This window comes from Dipodomys spectabilis, unplaced genomic scaffold (assembly GCF_019054845.1).
Source record: "Dipodomys spectabilis isolate Male_0828 unplaced genomic scaffold, ASM1905484v1 ptg000003l, whole genome shotgun sequence".
Taxonomy (NCBI): Eukaryota; Metazoa; Chordata; class Mammalia; order Rodentia; family Heteromyidae; genus Dipodomys; species Dipodomys spectabilis.
The window spans coordinates 10,789,997-10,809,689 of record NW_024870680.1 but is presented as its reverse complement, the minus strand read 5'-3'; the positions used below and the strand labels follow the sequence as shown (position 1 = coordinate 10,809,689).

At 45.6% G+C, this 19,693-nt stretch overlaps 1 protein-coding gene across 6 annotated transcripts in view; it reads right to left on the bottom strand.

Moving 5' to 3' along the window:
* The window catches only part of Tenm4 (teneurin transmembrane protein 4), a 411,966-nt gene that overhangs the window by 232,945 nt on the left and 159,328 nt on the right, over window positions 1-19,693 (bottom strand). For 4 of the 6 annotated variants that reach the window (XM_042690307.1, XM_042690322.1, XM_042690315.1 and 1 more), the window contains one exon: window positions 4,243-4,498. In XM_042690307.1, coding sequence (XP_042546241.1) covers window positions 4,243-4,498 — 256 coding nt within the window. The remainder of the gene's footprint in view (window positions 1-4,242; window positions 4,499-19,693) is intronic. The other 2 variants (XM_042690345.1, XM_042690339.1) reach the window with 1 other exon arrangement.

Here is a 19,693-nt window from a genome sequence, read left to right as displayed (position 1 = left end):
AATCACCAGAATGGAAGCAGTAAACACTGCAAAGGCCCTGGAGCCAGCTGGCCTGGGTGCTGTGGGTAGGCTTGCTGTTTGCTACCTGTGAGACTTAGGAAAGTTATTTAACTTTCCTGTGATTCAGATCCTTCATCTTTAAAGTAGGGATGCTAGTGAGATGACCCATATACGCAGAAAAGAGTGAGGGTACCGTCCTAGCTACTGTGAAAGGCTCTGATGAAACTGGCCATTAGCTAGGATCAGGGAAGTTGGGTTTCAGAAGGATGCACACTCTGACTACATACAGGTGGCTGATTCACTGTGCTCACAATATGGTTAATGCTTAGCACCTATTTTCCTCTGGGGAGTCTGGAATTTGGGTAAGTTCCAGGCAAGAGGTGCCCATGTAACTAGCCCCTAGTAAAACCTCGTGGTACTGACATCCTAATGAATTCCAGGAATGGCAACCTTTCGTGCATTCCACTATCTGCTACTGGGGCATGACATGCATCTGTCCTGTGTGATACCTCTGAGAGAGGACTCTGGGACCTTGGACATGGCTGGGAGCCCCAGACTTTATCCCATGAGCCTTTTGATTGTGCTTTGTATCTTGTCACCATAATAAATCAGAGCTATAAGTATAAGTATGTGTGAGTTCTACTAGTAAATCATCAAACCTGGACATGAGTCAGGCACTAGTGGTTGATGCCTGTAACCCTAGCTACTCAAGAGGCTGAGATCTGAGGATCATAGTTCAGGGCCAGCTGAGGCAGGAAAATCTGTGAGATTCTTATCTCCAATTAATCAGCAAAAAAGCCAGAAGTGGAGCTGAGGCTCAAGTGGCAGAGTGCCAGAGTTGAATGGAAAAAGCTAGGACAGTGCCCAGACCCTAGTACACATATACATGTACACAAGTTTGTACACACACACACACACACACACACACACACACACACACACACACACACAACAATAACGAGAGAGAGAGAGGGAGAGAGAGGGAGAAAGAAAGCAACAACAAACTCTGGGCATGGTCTTTGGGGCCCCAAGCATACTACTTATGGGAGGGCTAAGGATTAAAAGCCATGTATGAAGTTCTCAGAGGAGCACCTGGATGCCCAGCGAGGGATCTGTGGGTGTCTGTTATGACTATTACTTGATGCTCCCAAGAAGAGGGAACCACTCCTGCCATTCTGCTGTCTCCATATGCATACCATCCACAGTGCATGTCTTCATTTTACAAGTCTACCTCTCTCCATAGACCACAAGCTTCTTATTTAGCAGTGGGCTGTGTCTGAGGCATGTCTGTGGATCACTCGGTGGTGACAGGAAGACTGCTGGTCCCAACTCTGCAATGCTTAAGGTTTGGCCTGGCCTGCCAGAAGAAACCATGTTTCATTCTGGGAACCACATCAATACTGGCTTAGACTAGAGACCCACCAGGTAGCTCCCAACCCTGACAGTGGGTAAGTTGTTCTTCAAATTCAGTCTGCCACTCAGCTGCAGGCTCCTTAAGCAGGCCTGAGATGAAGCTGGAGCAGAGGTCTGGTTGCCATCCACTCTGGCCTCCCCTTTATCCAACAGGAGCCTGAAGGGTTATTAATCAGGCAGTCCCTGTGAAATCAATTAAGTGTCGGATGTTGCACGGAACAGAAGTGGATCAGGGGTTGGGGGACCCTGAACACATGGCTCCCAGCAGGTTGCATTATAGATGTACTTGTGGAGCTTAAAGCAGCATCTTACCCTAGCTCTAAGGAGCATGAATAGGACCAGGATCCTCCCTGGGGTTCTTAGTAAACTCTGGGGATAGCCAGAGGTATGGCAGTAGCAGAGAATACAGCAGGCCTACTGAAGCCCTCTCTCCTTCCTCCTTCTGCCAGCTGGTCTTTTTGGATCAGCATGAAATGTAATCCCTCCCAGTCATTCTACCAGCTGTTTGCTTAGCTATTTGCTATTGACTCTCAACATGGATTCAGCTTGACAATTAGGGAAGGGGCCTATCATTTGTTTTTATGGCACCAGGAGGTTCCCCTTCTGCTAGGGAGTGGCAAGGGCTGTTAGGGATGCCCATCTCAAATAGAGCTCGCTGCGTTGGGCTTTAAGGACTCTGCTGATGCCTCTCATCTTCCTTCTCTCCCTGCAGTTGGAGGACTCCTCAGTCACCTGACACTAGGTTCCCTGGGAAGTCTTTTTGCCCCACTCAAGTCTCAGTGGCACACACTTATGTATGTATTTGTTCCATTAGTCACCCGTTTAACTTTTGTCTTCACAGTTCTCAGTTCAAACCTGACCTAGTCTCTGTGCTTACGTCTATCAGGGCATGCAGCCTGCCACAAGTCTCTTCTCTCAGGTGCCTTCCCTGCCAGACATATAGTAGGCAACGAGGACTACGTGAGAGCTAGTAAAGTGCTTAAAGGCAGCTTGAGACCAAGTGTGACTTCGACAGCAGCATGGCAGATTCAAGCTAGCTGTACATCCTTTCACACTTCTACCATTTAGAAGTGTCTCCTTGAAGCTGGCTGGCCCATGATGATGTTGGCAGAAAAAAATATGGTCAAAGTAATACTGTGCCAGTTCCAGATCAACTCATGCATTTAAGCAATGAATGAGGAAGGACAGAAGATGGGCAAGGCAGGTAAGCACTGGCTGAAGAGGCAGGATGGAGCTACCATTAGGAAAAGCTCCCTAACTGCTTTTCTCTACCTCCCTTTCCATTAAAAATCTAAAGACTTCAAGTAGGAAGCCCTACTTTGGCTCCTAAAAGAGAAAAACAAACATTCAGGCAGAAAGAGTGGCCACTGGGGTCTATGCAGAGAGTCAGACTCATTGATCAGTTGCTGGCCTTTCTCAGCCATGTGCTACTCAATAAGCTCACTGGAAATAATGGCAATCTGATTAGCCACCCTGGGTGGGATGACAGACAATTATACTACTTTGTAACAGATGAGGGCAAAGGAGGCGGGTGGGAAAAGTCACACATGATTTTAAAAGGCATTAACAGAAGCCATATTAATTCATGGAGTGGGGTGTGAGGGGCTTCTGGGCTGCATCTCTGAAAATCTGCTTTTGGAGAAATAATTTCATAGGAGGACAATGATTCAAAAGGATCCTGATTTTTCAAGCTCAATATACAGACTTCGTAGCCATGTGTCAGGTAGAGTCAAGTGGGTACACCTTCCATGTGCAGATTTTACTTCTCCAACGTAGTATGACTGTGGTGCTCTTCACAGATAAAGAACAGGAGTTGGGGAAAATGAAATCTATGATTCCTAGTACTCTAAGAGATAAAGCAGGAGAAAAAGAGGTCCCATAGTGTCAGCTCAAGATGCTTGGATTTCAGCTTAGAGAAAGCAAGGAAAAGATAGACCCTCCTCAGTTCAGAATAGAAGGTTTGTGAGTTAAACTAATTCTTTTCTATATCTTTCTGCATTTCTCCTGGATGGTGTTTATAATCATATTATTTTATATTGTAGAAAAAGTGGCCAAGCATAAGGAAGGAAGAGGCTCTAGAACGCATGTGGACTGAGGTCTCAGAGTTGGGGGAAGGCCTAGAGAAGGTGAGCATGGTGCAGTAGGCAGCACTGGGCAGGAAGTCAGGTGATCTGAGTTCAAGTCCTAACTGGATGTCGACCTCCCATGTGACTCCCTAGGGAAGGAAGGACCCATTGGGATTCTCAGCTTTCAAAACGCCTGAATGGGGTTATCTTAACAAAACCCATCTCATACGGGTGTGAGGATTACATAACATCACACTGGCCACCAAGGCTGATGGGTAAACTTTAGGGACAGTTGGGCACAGGGGTATAGATGGCTAAAGACAGCAGGAAGGACAAGGAGCTCTCATTCTAGGTCCGGCATGCTTGATGCTGGGGCGAGGCAACAACCTGCTCTGTAATACACACTTTACACACGAGCTCTTGCCTGCTTTTATACCAACCACGCTTAGCCGGCACCATCATTGTTGTGTCAACAAGGGAGGTGAGGCACAGTAGGATCTAGCAACTTGGCCAAGGTCGTACCTTTGGTAAGCAGCAGGTTAGCACTGGGCCTCCAGTCTGTGAGATTGCATGTACTTTCTGTCCTGAACCCCACCACCCTTTTCCTCCAGTTATCCAGGCTGGGCATCTGATCCCAGCTTCTCAGTCCAGGTAGGTAGCAGGGACACAGACCATCTCAAAGCCACCTAAAGACCTCAGCTCTCTGCCCCCAGAGCCATCTACACCCTCTTGGCTTCTGCTGACCCACCCACCCTGGGCGAACCTGGTCTCCAGTGGTATGTTGCTATTGAGCAACCAGTTGTCCTGGGCATGGGCGGGCTCCTGGGCGCTGCCGGCTGGGGGCTCTCCTGACAGCGAGTGGTCCGTGGGTGCTGGGCTGGGGTTGCTTCTTGGAGTGAAGTTGCCCCTGTTCAGGGAGTTGATGGAGGCCGCGTGGTGCTGGTTGGGGGTATGGGCATGGGAGAGCGGTGGAGGTGGTGTCCGGAGTCGAGGGTGGTTCTGCAGGCCGCCAGGGTGATCTAAAGCACAAATACACGTGGTCAGCTGGGCAGCGAGCTGGGCTTTGACCCTCAGCTGAGGGGAACAGCCACAGAAAACTGACCAAGACTACAAAAGGAAAAAGACATTCATCGAGCTCTGGTAAATTACACTGAGTAATGCATTCAGTCAATGTGCAGTCAGCTGATATTTTTTTGATCCTTTAGTATTTATTCTCTATTTGGAGGGGTAAATGGGTAAAATGAAATTCCTGCCACTGGGAATTTTCCCACCAATCTTAAATTCCCCAGTAGCAGAAATAATGAATGAGATAACAACTAGCTGGCCAACTTGGCCACTTCATCTTTCTTCTATAGGGTATTTAGGATGTCAGTGGTTAGAGTCCCACACAGGCAGTTTCAGTAGCACCTGGGAATGTGTTTGAGATGGAAGTTCTGGGGTTCTGAAGTAAGGCCCAGGAATCTGACTTTCACAAAACCTTTTAGTGATTGATACTGTAATTTGAGACCCACCAATCATATAGGATAAAGCCAACGAGGCGAATAAATAAAATACATACATAGTTAACTGAGAGGCTGATAAGTCTAAGAATGCACAGAGCCAGGGTGCTGTGGTCTGTGTATAAAGGTGCCTGTGAAATATAAGTGGATTCAGGGAGAAGATGACTTTTGAGTAACACGAGCCATGCTAGTGTCTTGGTCCTGAAAAACCACAATACATTTATTGTGTATTTACTATGTGCTGGGCACCATTCCAAGCCCTTTGCAGGTGACAATTCAGGTAATACAGACCACTATAGAGCAAGCACTGCTTTGCTTTTCTCCCCATTTTACAGATGAGGAGATGGAGATCAATATTTTATTTATTCCTTTCAACTATCCAGAGTAAATGCTATTATTATCACCAACTGATGGACGGTAAAATTTAAGACTTGGGGCAGGTAAGTACAGTGGTCAAGGATATATTGCCAAATAGATATTATTTACAAAGAAAGAAAACAAATAAGGGTCCTAAGCATATAATAAAGGTGGCATATAGCTACCATCCGCACTAGTTATGCTCAGAGAAAGCTTTGTCTCTTGAAGCTGAGTATTATGGGGTGGTGGTGGTGGTGGTGAAGAAGTCAGGTAATGAGAATTGAGTCTAGAGCCTACCATCTTACTACTCATAAACCACATAACCCTGGCTAAGTCACTTCACCTCTTTGAGTCTCAACTTTCTCATCTGCAAATGGGGAAAATAGTTACAGGGATGAAAGGACTACCATGCTATCCAATGAAGCAGTGGGCAATAAATATTCCTGAAGTTCACAAAGTAGTCTCATGTTCCCCATGAGAGGCCTATACTTTACATATCAGTCTGAGAGAATAGGATTCAAACCGTGGCACACAAGGAGTCGGTGTTCTGGAAACTATCAAGCACACCCAAGTGAGAGGCACTATCTGTGCGATGGGTATTTTTAGTGGAGGATGCATTACTCTGCTTTTTTAGGTAATCTGATCTTTTATGCCAAAGAGTTATAAAGCAAACCTGGTGGGAGTTGGGAGAGGGAAGAGGGCAAGAGGAGTCAGGAGTAGGAGGGAAAAAGAAACGGAAGCCTCTCTGGGGATTATTTCCTTATTCTAAGCTGTCACCTTCTCTGTGAAGCCCACACTGGGCCTGTGGACCCTTTGAAATCTGATGTACGTTTGTCTTCCTGCCTTACCTTTCCCTCCCTCCCTCCCATGCCTTCCACCACAGCCCCACCTCTTCTTTAGAGACCAGTGGGGCCACTACCAGGTCAAGTGGTTGAACCTCAGGACTGAGAAGAGTTCCTAGGGAAGCTTACATGTCTTCATGAAAACCTGAAAAGACGCTGAAGTCCCAGGCCAGAAGGGAGCAAACAGGGATACCCCTGGCAGGGAAGAGAGAGCCTGGCAGCCTACCTCGGCAATGTCCTAGCCAGGGTGCAGGCAGCCATGAACCAGGGAACAGGCCCGGCTGGGCAAGGGCATTTGATTTATCAGCTGTTTTCAGGTCAGAGGCCAGAGGCCAGTGTAGAAGCAGCCTTCTGAGTGTTCATCCCCTTGCTTGTCCCTGCAGGCAGCTGGTTAGAGTCCAGGGCATCACCGCAGTGAGAAGCAGTGACTAATTCACGGCTATGCAACTATTATCAGGAGGCCAGCAGAGCAAGGTGACCTGGTTCTAGTTCTTGCCCCTGCCCTAGTAGTCAGCTTTCTCATGGCATTTTACTTAATTGATGGCAACTGTTGGGGGCACCTCTGCCTGTGTGTGTGTTCATTCTTTTCTTTTGTGTTGGTCATGGGGCTTACACTCCGGGGCTGGGTGTTGTCCCTGAGCTCTTCAGCTCAAGGCAAGCACTCTACCGCTTGAGTCACAGTGCCACTTCTGGTTTTCTGGGGGTTAATTGGAGATAAGAGTCTCACAGACTTTCCAGCCCAGGCTGCCTTTGAATTGTGATCCTCAGATCTCAGCCTCCTGAGTAGCTAGGATTACAGGTGTGAGCCACCAGTGCCCAGTGTGTGTTCACATTCTTTAACTTCTAATGCTCACAACACCCATTAGGGGGCAGTACCAATGTCATTCCCACGTAACGGATGAGGAAGCTGTGTTTACAATAGTAGAAAGAGTCCTTATAGATCCAAAGTGTAAAAACATCTTCTAGACATGATATCTTTGCATTAATCTTAGACCTTTTTAGTCCATAGCCAAAGGCAGCACCCTCAGGGTTAACAGTAATGTCTGAGGTTCGGGCCAGGACAAGCCTGCCAACAAGCCATTGACTGAGGAGCAGGGACACCAGGCTTTACCTTACTTCTTGTTTAGGAGTGCTGCCAAGAGTCCTGAGAAGATGAGATTTGAAGTATAAGATCATTTACTACAGATCTGAACACTAACTTCCAAAAGAAAATGCCACTGTAGGGATAGGGAATGTTCTGGTTTAAATCCTCTCTTTTTGGATGCATAGTTCAATTGTCACCCCTTGAGAAAGGCTTCCTTGATTTACCTTCTCTCTCTTACCAGATGCTGAATGGCAGACAATGCACACCTTTCACCTCTGCCGCCTCCCCTACTTCCATGCCATCTCCTCCAGCAGGCCTGAATGTCCCTATATCTTCTGGGTGCTTACAGGTTCCAGAAGTGAGCAGATGCTTGACATAGATTTGCAGAGACCAGTGCAGCTGTGTGGGCTGGGCAGGCTGATGAGGAGGGTATGGCTCTTGTGAGGGTCTATCTGCATACAAAACATGATGGCAGCCTATCTAGGCCCCAGAGCCCAGGGGCCCTTACATTCCCTATTTACCTGTCTGGAGCCAGAGCTGCAGATGCCTTTTGGCCAGGCCCTTCCTTTCCCTTCCTTCTTCTCCCTTTCACTTGAGATCCCTAAGAAAGGGGACCTTGATGTTTCTCAGCTTCCCAAGGGAAAGGCTGCCTTTGTGAGTCCAGCAATGGTGCCTCCAGTGTTTCCTCCAGTCAGGGTGGACATTCCTTCCTCTGACTGGCCAGGAGGGAAGGCAGGAGGTGATGCTACGAAGGGACCTTCTTGACCTCCATCCTGTTACATGCACCCCTCTTTAGAGGGGCTCTCAGAGCCAACTCACTCCATCAGCACCTACTGAGGGCCTGTTTTGTGCCAGGTCTTAAAAACTGAGAATGAAACAGTGAACAAGAGAGATAAGACTTAAGAGCAACCTCCCTTTGTGTTTCTAATTACTGTTCTAACAACTGACTTTACTTCTCCTCAGTCAGTGCATCTGTGCAAGGGAAGATGTTCCTACTTTATCTCCCTGGAGGATGAAGAGCAAGGCCTTCTTGCTCAAGTGCCAAGTATACAGTGGACTCATACTGAGCCTTTGTTCCACTCATTTCCATATCCATAGTTACAGTACTGAGCTGGGCTGGAGTCTGGCAGACTCTCAATAAATGTTTACAAGCTATGAGGAAAGAACTGCAAACAGGTAGTTAAATTTCAGGCCTATATGAATGGCTACTCATCTCTTGCTTCCTTCGAGTAAGCACTGGTACAGTTGCAACACTCTGCTCTAAGTTCCGAGGCATGCTTATTCTCACAGATATAGCTACCATACGTTTCTCTCTAGTGAGCCCAAATGGGAGTCAGTTTACTGTCACTTGTGTATGTCACTGTTGGTAAAGGCCACGTGCTTATCTGAGTTTTGCAAGCCTGGCTTTCCAGAAAGGTTCTTGCTGCCTACAAGTTCTTGGATATATTGGTAGTTTCTGGTGCCTCATACACCTCAGATATTCTATCATTTTATCTTGGCAAAAATCCTGAACACTGAAAGACTTCAGGCTGCATGTCCCCAAACTAAGCTTACAGGGAGGCTTCTTTAGAACAATGGGCAGGGCACTAGAGCCCACAAAGAGACTGGGCTTTGGTGTCAGTCAATCCTGAGTTCAAGTTTTGCCTCTCCTATTTACAAGCCATATGACCTTAATCAGCTCACCTGACATCTCTAAAGTTTCAGTTTTATCAGTAAAAGAAGATATTGGCCACCTTACAGGGCTATGAGAATTCAGTAAGATAATGTATGGTAGGTACTCTGAACAGGATTTTAAGATAATGGTAACTAGAGTTTTTTCCTTCCAGTGCTGAGGATGGAATCTAGAGTCTCACACATGCTAAGCAATGGTCTACCATGACCTATATCTCCAGTCCTGAAAATGGCTATCATTCATCCACAATTATGATCAAATTAAGTTGAATGAATAAATAATAAAGCACTTAACATGACCATATTCATCATACCTCAGCATTTACAGCAGGTCCCAAAGCAAATAAAATAAAATTTTAAAAATACCATTGCAAGAGAAAAGAAGTTATCTAAGAAGACAACTGTATCTATATATTTGGTGGTGGCGCTAGAGTTTGAACTCAGGGCCATGTATTGCTCTACTACTGAACCATATATCCAGCCCTTTTTTCCCCCTTTAGTTATGTTTTCAATAGGGTCTCACTTTTTGTCTAGGCTAGCCTGAACCATGATCCTCCTGTTTATGCTCTCTATGTAGCTGGGATGACAGGAGAGCAAGTACATCCAGCCTTTCATTGGTCAAGATGGTTCTCACCAACTTCTTTCCCAGGCTGGTTGAAAACCTTGATCATAGCTGGGCACCAGTGGCTCACACCTGTAATCCTAGCTACTCAGGAGGATAAGATCTGAGGATCATGGTTCAAAGTCAGCCTGGGCTGGCTTTATCTCCAATTAATCACCAGAAAACCTAAAGTGGTGCTGTGGCTCCAAGTGGTAGAGCACTAGCCTTGAGCAAAAAGAGCTCAGGGACAGGGACAGGCCAAATTCAAGGGCCACAAGGAACTAAAATAAAATAAACTTTGATCTTCCCAATCTCAGTTTCCCGAGTAGCTAGAATTATAGATATGAGCCTGCATGCTTTCTTTCTTTCTTTCTTTCTTTCTTTCTTTCTTTCTTTCTTTCTTTCTTTCTTTCTTTCTTTCTTTCTTTCTTTCTTTCTTTCTTTCTTTCTTTCTTTCTTTCTTCTCTCTCTCTCTCTCTCTCTCTCTCTCTCTCTTTCTTTCTTTCTTTGCCTTTTCCAAGCTCTGGGCAGCCCACTGACTCCCAGAAGCCCAGTCTCAGGAGGGGTCCTGTAGTTCATGGATCAGAGGATGATAAGAATGGCTGGCCTTCACACTCAGAGCAAAACCACACAGGTGAGACTCCATATATTCAGAGATGAAGGCTTCCCCAGATTCAAAAGGACAAGGGTCACATATTTTCTTTCATATGTGGAAGCCAGGCATAGAAAACAAATATACACACAAATGCATACAGGATCATATATAGAAAATATATTGTAATTGTGGGACTATTCGAAAGGATGAGAGGAAAGGGGGAAGAAAAGAGAATGTCAGAGGGTGAACAATACTGAAATTCATTGCATCTGTGAATGATGAGAACAAAACAAAATTGGAAGCTGCTGAGTGCTACAGGGAGGGGAGAATGGGAAAGTGAGAGTCCAGGAGGAGGTCAATCTGATTAAAGTGCTGAATATATATATATATATATATATATATATATATATATATATATATATGAAATAGCACAATGAAATCCCTTTGAGCAACTAACATATCCTAACAAAAATGAATGATAGGAATGTGAAACAGGAAGTGGGTACTAGTGGGAGGGGAAACGGCAAACACAGAGGGTACAGGAAGTTGAATAGAATCAAAATAGTGTATGCACATATGTGAAAATGAAACAAGGAAGCTTGTTGAAAATGGAACAATGAAGCTTGCTGAAATTTGGGAGGTAGGGAGAGAGAAGAGGGAGAAGGATGGGGGGGGATTAGTCTAATCAAGGAACATTGTATGCATATATGGACATGTCAAAATAAAACCCCTCTTTGAACAATGAGTTGATGCTAATAGAAGTGTGGATTAAAAAAAAAAAAAAGATGAGCCGGGCACTGGTGGCTTATGCCTGTAATCCTAGCTACTCAGGAGGCTGAGATCTGAGGATCGTGGTTCAAAGAGCCCGAGCAGGAAAGTCCGTGAGACTCTTATCTCCAATAAACCACTAGAAAACTGGAAGTGGCGCTGTGGCTCAAGCAGTAGAACAGTTGCCTTGAGCTGAAGAGTGCAGGGACAGCACCCAAGCCCAGAGTTCAAACGCCATGACCAACCAAAAAAAAAAAAAAAGAAGAAACAAAAAGACGAAGACTTGCATTGGATAAATATCTGTGGGTAAACCAAATCCATACCTTTGGGTTCCAGGTCTGAGGTGTGCTATAAAAGTTCTTTGCTGTGTGCAGGGATTCAATGGGTTATCAGTTAAGGATGAATTCCATGTTAGGCAAGAACCAGGATTAGAGGTGATGGTCAGTAAAGTGGGACATCAAGAAGAGCTCAGGAGTCTCATAGATCAAGCTTTAGCCTTACCTCCTCTGTCTCATAGAATGAGTCACTTAGATCCATATATAAAATGAAGAACACACACACACACACACACACACACACACACACACACACACACACGCATGATGACAATGAAAGGAAGAGAAGGAATATGATATCAAATTGAATACACAAAGATTGAGAAATTAACCAAACAAAAGGTCCTTGACTGAAATACTCATAGTCTAGTTAGCACAGCAGACACAGAGCTAGGCACCAATGGCTCACACTGAGATCAAACTACTTTTTTTTTTTCCTTTTTCTTTTCTTTGTGGGTCATAGGGCTTGAACTCAGGATCTGGGTGCTGCTTCTGAGCTCTTTTGCTCAAGGCTAGTGTTTTACCACTTTGAGCCACAGCTCCATTTCCAATTTTCTGGTTGTTAATTGGAGATAAGAGTCTCACAGACTTTCCTGCCTAGTCTGGCTTTGAACTGTGATCATGAGATCTCAGCTTCCTCAGTAGCAAGGATTACAGGTGTGGGCCACCATGACTAGCTTCTATGAGCCTCTTATCTCTAATTAATCACCCCAAAGACAGAAGTAGTTGTGGCTTAAATGGTGGAAGATCAAAAGCTAACAGAGAGTGCTCTGACCCTGAGTTCAAGCCCCAGTACACACACACATACACACACACACACACACACACACACACACCCTACAGTCATTATACAAAATGGAAGTAAGTGAAATCTGATGCTGGCATACATCATCACATACATCAATTAACACTCATCGAGTCCTTATTATGTACCAGACACTATTAATTCTTATGTCTCCTCTGTGACTAAGGTACTATTATTACTCCTCATTTTGTAGACGAGGACCCTGGGGTACAGAAAGGCTCAATGATTTCCCCAGGATTATAAAATCCTCGTGATGGAGGCAGAATTTGAATTTGGGTGGTCTGGCTCTGAGTCCACAGTGCAGAGCTCTCTGCTTTGTGTCCTGGAGTGAGTGCAAAGCCTATCCCACAGCAAGCACCTTACACATGCTGACTGCTGTCATCCTTGTTGGTTTACACTTAAGCCTCTCCACTGCACCCAGGGAACAGTGTGTGTGTGTGGGGGGGGGGAGGGCTGTGTGACTGGCTCTTGGGGTCTGGGAGGGTTTCACAAGATGTGATCCATGACCTGTGTCTGTGGAGCTTTCCAGCCCAGGATGACCCTTGTGGTCCCTGCTCTGGGCAGTCCACTGAGTCCCTGTATCGAGGGCTGGGCTCAGAGGCCTGAGAGCCTGGCAGCTAGGGATATGTTCTCTATGTACGATGGCTGTGTGGAACAGTGGCAGTAGGGGAGGGGGTGGGGGAGGGAAGTAGACAGACATGGTAGGGGCAGACCCCCCAGGAGGTACCAGGCTTACGAACGTGGTCATTCTTTATTGAGAGGGTAAGAGGGAGCACTTGATCATACTAGCATTGAGAGAGATTCCTGGGGGGGCCCTAAGAGGGGAAGGTGTGGGACATTCATGTCCCAGACCCCTTACAGGGTATCTGCCTGGAAGGTAAGACTTCAGGGGGTATGCTACTATTCTTTTCACATGATCACACTGATGAGAAAGCCTTCTGGAGCTTCGGCTCAGGCAGAACACTGAACAATATCAGTAGCCCTGTTGCTCTAAGGCTAGCAACTGGCTCCAAGAAAGGGTGCTCTGCTGGGTGTCCAGCTGGGTGCCCATATACACTCAACCCTATGAGTTGACAGACAGGTACCCAAAGATCTCCTGGCTACAGAGATTCTGATGACCCTGGTATGCACTGCATTCATTAATCGGGCCCTACGAATTGTCAGATATGAAAGATGATGGTATTTAATTATCATAAAACACAAAAACTCCAGCTGCCTGAGCACACCAGCAGAAAGAATTATTTGGCTTCCATTAAAATGTCATCGACCACCACTGACTCTGGATGGTGATGTAGCAGCGCTGCGAGCTTAGCTAATGAACCTTGGCCTACAAGACCAATTTAGAGAGGCTGGAGAGCTCTTTGTCACCCGTCGGCAGCCAGGGGGATCTGACGGGCTGACTTGTAATCTGAGTTCCACCCTCCTTCAAGCTTTAGAGTCTTAGACAACTTATTTACCCCGAGTTTTAGTTTCTTCATCTCTCAGAAAAACATGCCACACTGTAATGTCCCATGCAAGACTTATAGATAACAATGACCAGCATTATGACTAGAATGGATTCAAACAAAAATGTAAGTCCTGGGTAGAGGAGGGTTTGAAATTGATCAAGAGGGTAGCTGGGTAGGGGTCTGGTAAAGGCCATTGCTGAAGACACTCCTAAGCACCTAGAGCAGAGATCTAGAGAGGGGCATGCAGAAGATTTAGAAGACAGCCAGGCACTGATGGCTCATACCTTTAATTCTAGCTACTCAGGAGGCTGAGGTCTGAGGATCATGGTTTGAAACCAGCCTGAGCAGGAAAGTCTTTGAGACTCTCATCTCCAATTAACCTCCAAAAAGCTTGAAGAGGAGTTGTGACTCAAATACAGAGTGCTAGCCTTGAGCTGAAAAAGCTAAGAGACAGTGTCCAGGCCCTGAAGTTCAAGCCCCAATACCCCCCCCCCCCCCCACACACACACACATACCCAGACAAAGGATAGAGGACTTATTCCAACTTCCAGTCTTTCAAAGTCAACAGTGGTCCCAAGAAAGAGCCAGAATCACAGGCTTCCACCCAGCTGTGAATGAGGGCTTTGGAGAAACAACTGAGGGAAGAGCACAGATTTCAGAGTCCATCAGCATCATTCCTTATTCCCAGGGTCATGGTAAGGCACCATGGGCTAGCGCATCAAAGCCTCCTTTCTGAGTGTGATTCATGGGTAGCTTGGCTGGGCCACGTTTGACTCCACAAGTATAACATCTCCCAACATGGATTTACTCAGACTTGATTCTTATACTTGTCCCTATCTGTAGCTATTTTGCCTGTGTGATTTTGGGCAAAGCACTTAACCTATCAGAGTCCCAATTTCCACCAGACAAGTAGGGAAAGGAGTTAATGGGACTTTCCTCCTGTTCTAGAATCTAAGACTGCCTCATTCTTGGCAAATGAACCTGTGATGTTTCCTAAATGACACTTGCTTACAAAAACATATGTATACCACACTGTGTATTGGATTGTGTTGTATGGCTGGGAACCAAACAAAACAAAAAGATGGACTGGAAGAGAAACACATAGTGGGTGTGTGCTCCCTCTCTTCCTCCCTCCCTGCCTCCAGCTTCTGACTTTCAGCTTCAATTCCTTGTGCAAGAAGCTTCACTCTCTACAGGTCTGGGACCTGAGGAAGAGACTCAGGGGTGGGTAAGACAGAGTCCCTGATGTAAAACTGAAATGGAATTGTTGGAAAAGGTCAACTGTAGCCATGCAGGATCTTTTCTGGGTATATGTTCTCCCCTAACTTAAAACTGTTTCTACCCTGAGGCAGAATTTGTCCTGGGAAAGCTTTGTAGCTGTCAAGTATGTTTTCCTTCTTGTCACTGTCACCTTCTTAGCCTTTTCAAAAATGGTTTGACCCATAAGCAGTTAAGTCAAGTCCTAAATCAAGGAGTCATAGGTTACAGGCATGTGTGTGTGTGTGTGTGTGTGTGTGTGTGACACAGAGAGAGAAAGAGAGAGAGGAGAAGAGAAGAGAAGAGAAGAGAGAGGTGAGGTAGGGAGAAATTCAGCTCAGCTGTAGTCAGAGGTATGCCGAAGCTGATAGAGGCTCATGAAAATGTAGGCAGTCTACATCCACAGAGGTAAAGCACCAAGAATGAAGGAGATGGGCTGGGAAGGTGGCTCAGTGGTAGAGTGCTTGTCTTGCATGCATGAGGCCCTGGATTCGATTCCTCAGCACCACATTTAAAAAAAAAGCCAGAAGTGGTGATGTGGCTCAAGTGGTAGAGCACGAGCTTTGAGCCTTGAGCTGAGGGACAGCGCCCAGGCCCAGAGTTCAGGCCCCACAACTGGACCAAAAAAAAGAATGAAGGAGGTGACTGAAATGCTGGGTTGATTATCTAGAATGGGCCAAGAGGAGGGATTTCTGCATTGAGGGTCATCTCCTATGAAGATGAACCCTCTTCTGCGCTAAGAAAGCTTACCTTGGCTTCTTAGGATGGGGAAGGGCTTAGAATCCATGTTCCTGTGGGAGCAGGAAGAAGATTCATGCTGTTAGCCTGGAAAGGCTTAAAGAAAGAATATGCCAAATGGCTCATGCCTGCAATCCTAGCCAGCCGAGGCAGGAAAGTCCGAGAGATGCTTGTCTTCAATTAACCACCAAAAAGCCAGAAGTGGAGCTGTGGCTTAAAGTGGCTGAATGCCTGTTTGAGCAAAAAAGCTTAGGGACAGTGCCTAGGCCCCTTGTTTAAGCCCCCAACACCAGCATATATACATACATACACACACACACACATAAACATACACATACAAATTGAAACACCTTTATATAACTATATAAGGATAATAAGTAAATAGAGAGATAGAGAAAGAAAAAAGAAAGAAAGAGAAAGAGAGAGTGGCTAGAAGTCTAATCATAGGACAAGCTTTCCAATCTCATGGCTTAGGCCTACCCAATTCACCCAATCATATAATGTTGCAAAGCCATCTACATTGAAGCGTTTCCCAGTTTTGCCATCAAGTTACTTTGACTTTAGAAGTACTTTTTCCTCTCTGGGCCTCAATTTGTCTATCTGAAAAATGAGATTCCTTTATTTTACAGAGGCTCTTCTAAACTTCCAGCCTTTGGCTGATTCTTTGTGGCTTGCTTTGTTTTGCTCAGGGAATCTGCTGGAAAGACAATGAACAGGGAGAACCTACCTGTTGCCTTCCAACAGCTCAGGATGAGGAAGGAACAAATGTGCAGCATGAGGTTTTCAGAAAATAAGTCAGGACCTAGGACTGGAGCTACTTAGCATCAACCACAGCTCAGTTTAACAACCTCTCTGTTACTCAGGCATTGGTGGCATATGTCTATAATCCAAGCTACTCAGGAGGCTGAGATCTGAGGATCATTGTTTGAAGCTAGCCCATGCAAAAAAGTCTGTGTGACTCTTATCCCCAATAAACTGTTCAGAAAAGGCCAGAAGTGGCACTGCGGCTCAAGTGGTAGAGCACTAGCCTTGAATAAAAAGATCCCAGGACCGAAAAAACAACAAAAACAGCTTATGAGATTCCATTTCCAGTTAATCAACAACAAAACAAAACACACAAAAAACTGGGCTAAATGTACGGCTGAAGTGCTAGAGCCACCAGCCAGGAGCAAGAAAGCCGCGCTAGAGCACAAGGCCCTGAGTTCAGGCTCTTGTATAGCATAAGCAACTCTGCCTCTTCCAGGAAGTCTTCTCTGACCACATCCCAGTTTATAGTTAGAGGCTCTTCCAGCCTCCATGGCTCATTCTGAGGTATGGCATTTGTTCATAGCTGTGGCCCCTTCACCAGCCTCTATGCTCAAGGGCAGAGGTCTTGTCTTAATATGTCACAGGCCAAGCACATGAGTGTAACCTCCTGTCCTTCATCCAGGTTCTGCTGCTGCTGCTCAGGTATTTTTGAGAATCTTTCCCTCTTCCCCTTTAAACTTGACCTGATATTCTCCAAACTGCACAATGAGGAGAGCCGATAGGTAGGTAAGCATAAGATCTGCTTTTATCTGCCGTGGGGTGGGGTGGGGGGAGGAGGAGGGAGGGAGGGACATGAGAAGGAAATAAAGACAATGCCCGGTAAACCTCCCCACCCCCTGACTCACCTCCTGTAGGGAAGAGCTTAGAGTGAAAACAGACCTCAGGGCTGCAGGTTAAGTCAGCTCTCCAGGTCAGGTCATCTCCTAATTCTCTCCAACACCCTCCCATGTTCCCTTCCCTCCACCCCCCTGCCCCCCATTCTACCCTGCTGGGGCATGGCCCTACCCATGACTCAATAGCAGCCCATGGTGAGCTGAATTGCATCCATATGTTCACAACCCTCTTGCCACTTGATAGCCATCAGTAATTCTAAAGAAACTGCTTTCTCCTGGAAGAGGGCTAGCATCTCTAAGTGAAAGTGCAGGCTGGCTACAAGGTCACTGGAACCCACCAAGCATTGTTGCATGGTGTGTAAGCACTAAGACTGAGGCTCAAGCTGCCTTGGGTTCAAATCTCATCTCTCCCGCTATACAGTAGCCACAAGTGTTTTCTGGACCAGAGGATGAGAGCTGAGTCAGATTGTACTGGGTGTGAAGCTAGATTCTACTGCACAATGGCATTGTGGCTTTAAGCATGTTTCTAACTTTTGTTGTTGTTGATGTTGGTCATGGGGCTTGAACTCTGGGCCTGAGCGCTGTCCCTCAGCTCTTCAGCTCAAGGCTAGCACTTTATCCCTTGAGCTACAGCACCACCTTCAGTTTTCTGGTGGTTTATTGGAGGTAAAAGTTTCACGGCCTTTCCTGTCCTGGCTGGCTTTGAACTGTGATCCTCAGATTTCAGCCTCCTGAATAGCTAGGATTACAAGCATGAGCCACCAGCACCGGGCTTGTTTCTAACTTTTGAAAGCCTTGATTTCTTCATCTACAAAATGGAGGAATCATTAGGCTGCAGAGTCTCCAAGGAGAGAGGTCTTTTCTGTCATTTCACCCAGACTCTCAGCTGTCTTCGGACCATGAAGGCTTGTAACTAGCTGATTATAAATGTTTGTCAATTAAACTTCATTAAGCAGGGTCCTTGGGTCTGAGCACTGAAAGGTTACCAAGGAGAAAAAGGATGAGCTATTATTGATACATGTGATGAACAACAGGTCTTTATTTCTCTATCTTACAGAGGAAGACACTGGGCCTCAGAAGCCAGTTTATGTCTTTTATTTGTGTATGTGTGTGTGTGTGTGTGTGTGTGTGTGTGTGTGTGTGTCTGACTGTCTGTCCTAGGGCTTGAACATAGGGAATGGGCACAGTCCCTGAGCTTTTATGGTCAAGGCTAGTACTCTACCACTTGAGCCATGCCTTCACTTCTGAGTTTTTGGTGGTTAATGGAAGATAAGAGTCTCAGACATATATGCAATATCTAGTATAGGTATGAGCCAAGCGGAAAAAGTCAGAGAATGTGATGTTAGGAAAACGAACCCTCAAATATGTATTTTAATGTTTTTGTTTCTTTCATGCATGTGTTTCTAATGCATTTATAAGATTATTTCTTGGTTGCTTTGTATGTCCCTCCCCCACAGTGTAACCCCTGCTTTCACTATATTTGATGTCAGTATAACATGTGGAGGAGATGGGGACAAACAAGTCGTTTAAGGATTCAGGTGGACCTGTTGCAACAATGAGAAGTACAAAATGTCATGTCAAAACCAGCTTTACAATGTCGGAGGGGGGGGGAGGGGGGGTATGATTGGGTGGGGGGGAGGGGGGAGGCTGGGAAGGGAGGTGAAGGGTAAACAAAGGAGGAGGCTGCAATGCTTGGTAAGAAATGTATGCATTATCCTGACCATGTAATTGCAACCCCTCTGTACAGTATGTTCTCAAATAAAATAAAATAAAATTTAAAAAAAAAAAAAAAAAGAGTCTCAGACACTTCCTGCCTGGGATAGCTTTAAACTACGATCCTCAGAGGGCAGTCTCCTGAGTAGCTAGGAGATTACAGATGTGAACCACAGGTGGGCACCTGGCTTCATCTCATGTCTTTATTTATGAAACTTGTAAATTGTTTTCAGAAATGGGATATCTCAGGCTTTAGCTATTAAACATGTTGTTTTGATTCAAACAACAAACAAACAAAATGAGAAACTTATCCATCACACATTGAGAAGAAATGATAAAAGCCAAGAACCCAGAAAGCAGATCTCCGTGACTCCTCTTCCCAGGAGGAAGACGAGAAGGAAGCAGAAAAGGAAGGAGGAGGAGGAGGAGAAGGAGAAAGAGGAGGCAGAGGAGAAGGAGGGGAAAGAGGAGGGGAAGAACAATTCTAGAGCATTAAGCTGCATCACGTGCAGCAAGCAGGTCATTAAATCCCAAATCTCGTGTTTTTGTTGTGACTGAACAATAACTGCATCAATAGTTATACAATGAGAGGTTTAGGGGACAGCAAAGCCATTTTAATGTTAAATAACACATCTATCAACAATCCTAATATACAGATGTTATTATATAACATCTAATACATTATTCTATGACACAGATGTTAACTTTTTTTTTTTTTTTTTACAAATAAGAAGAGTGAGTTTCTGACTGGCTATGCAGCTAACCTAAGTGGCACAGCTCATCAACAGAGACATCAAGCCTAGGATGCAGACCCCTAGCCAGGGATTTTCCCAACCCTTACAGAAATAGCAAACAGGAAGT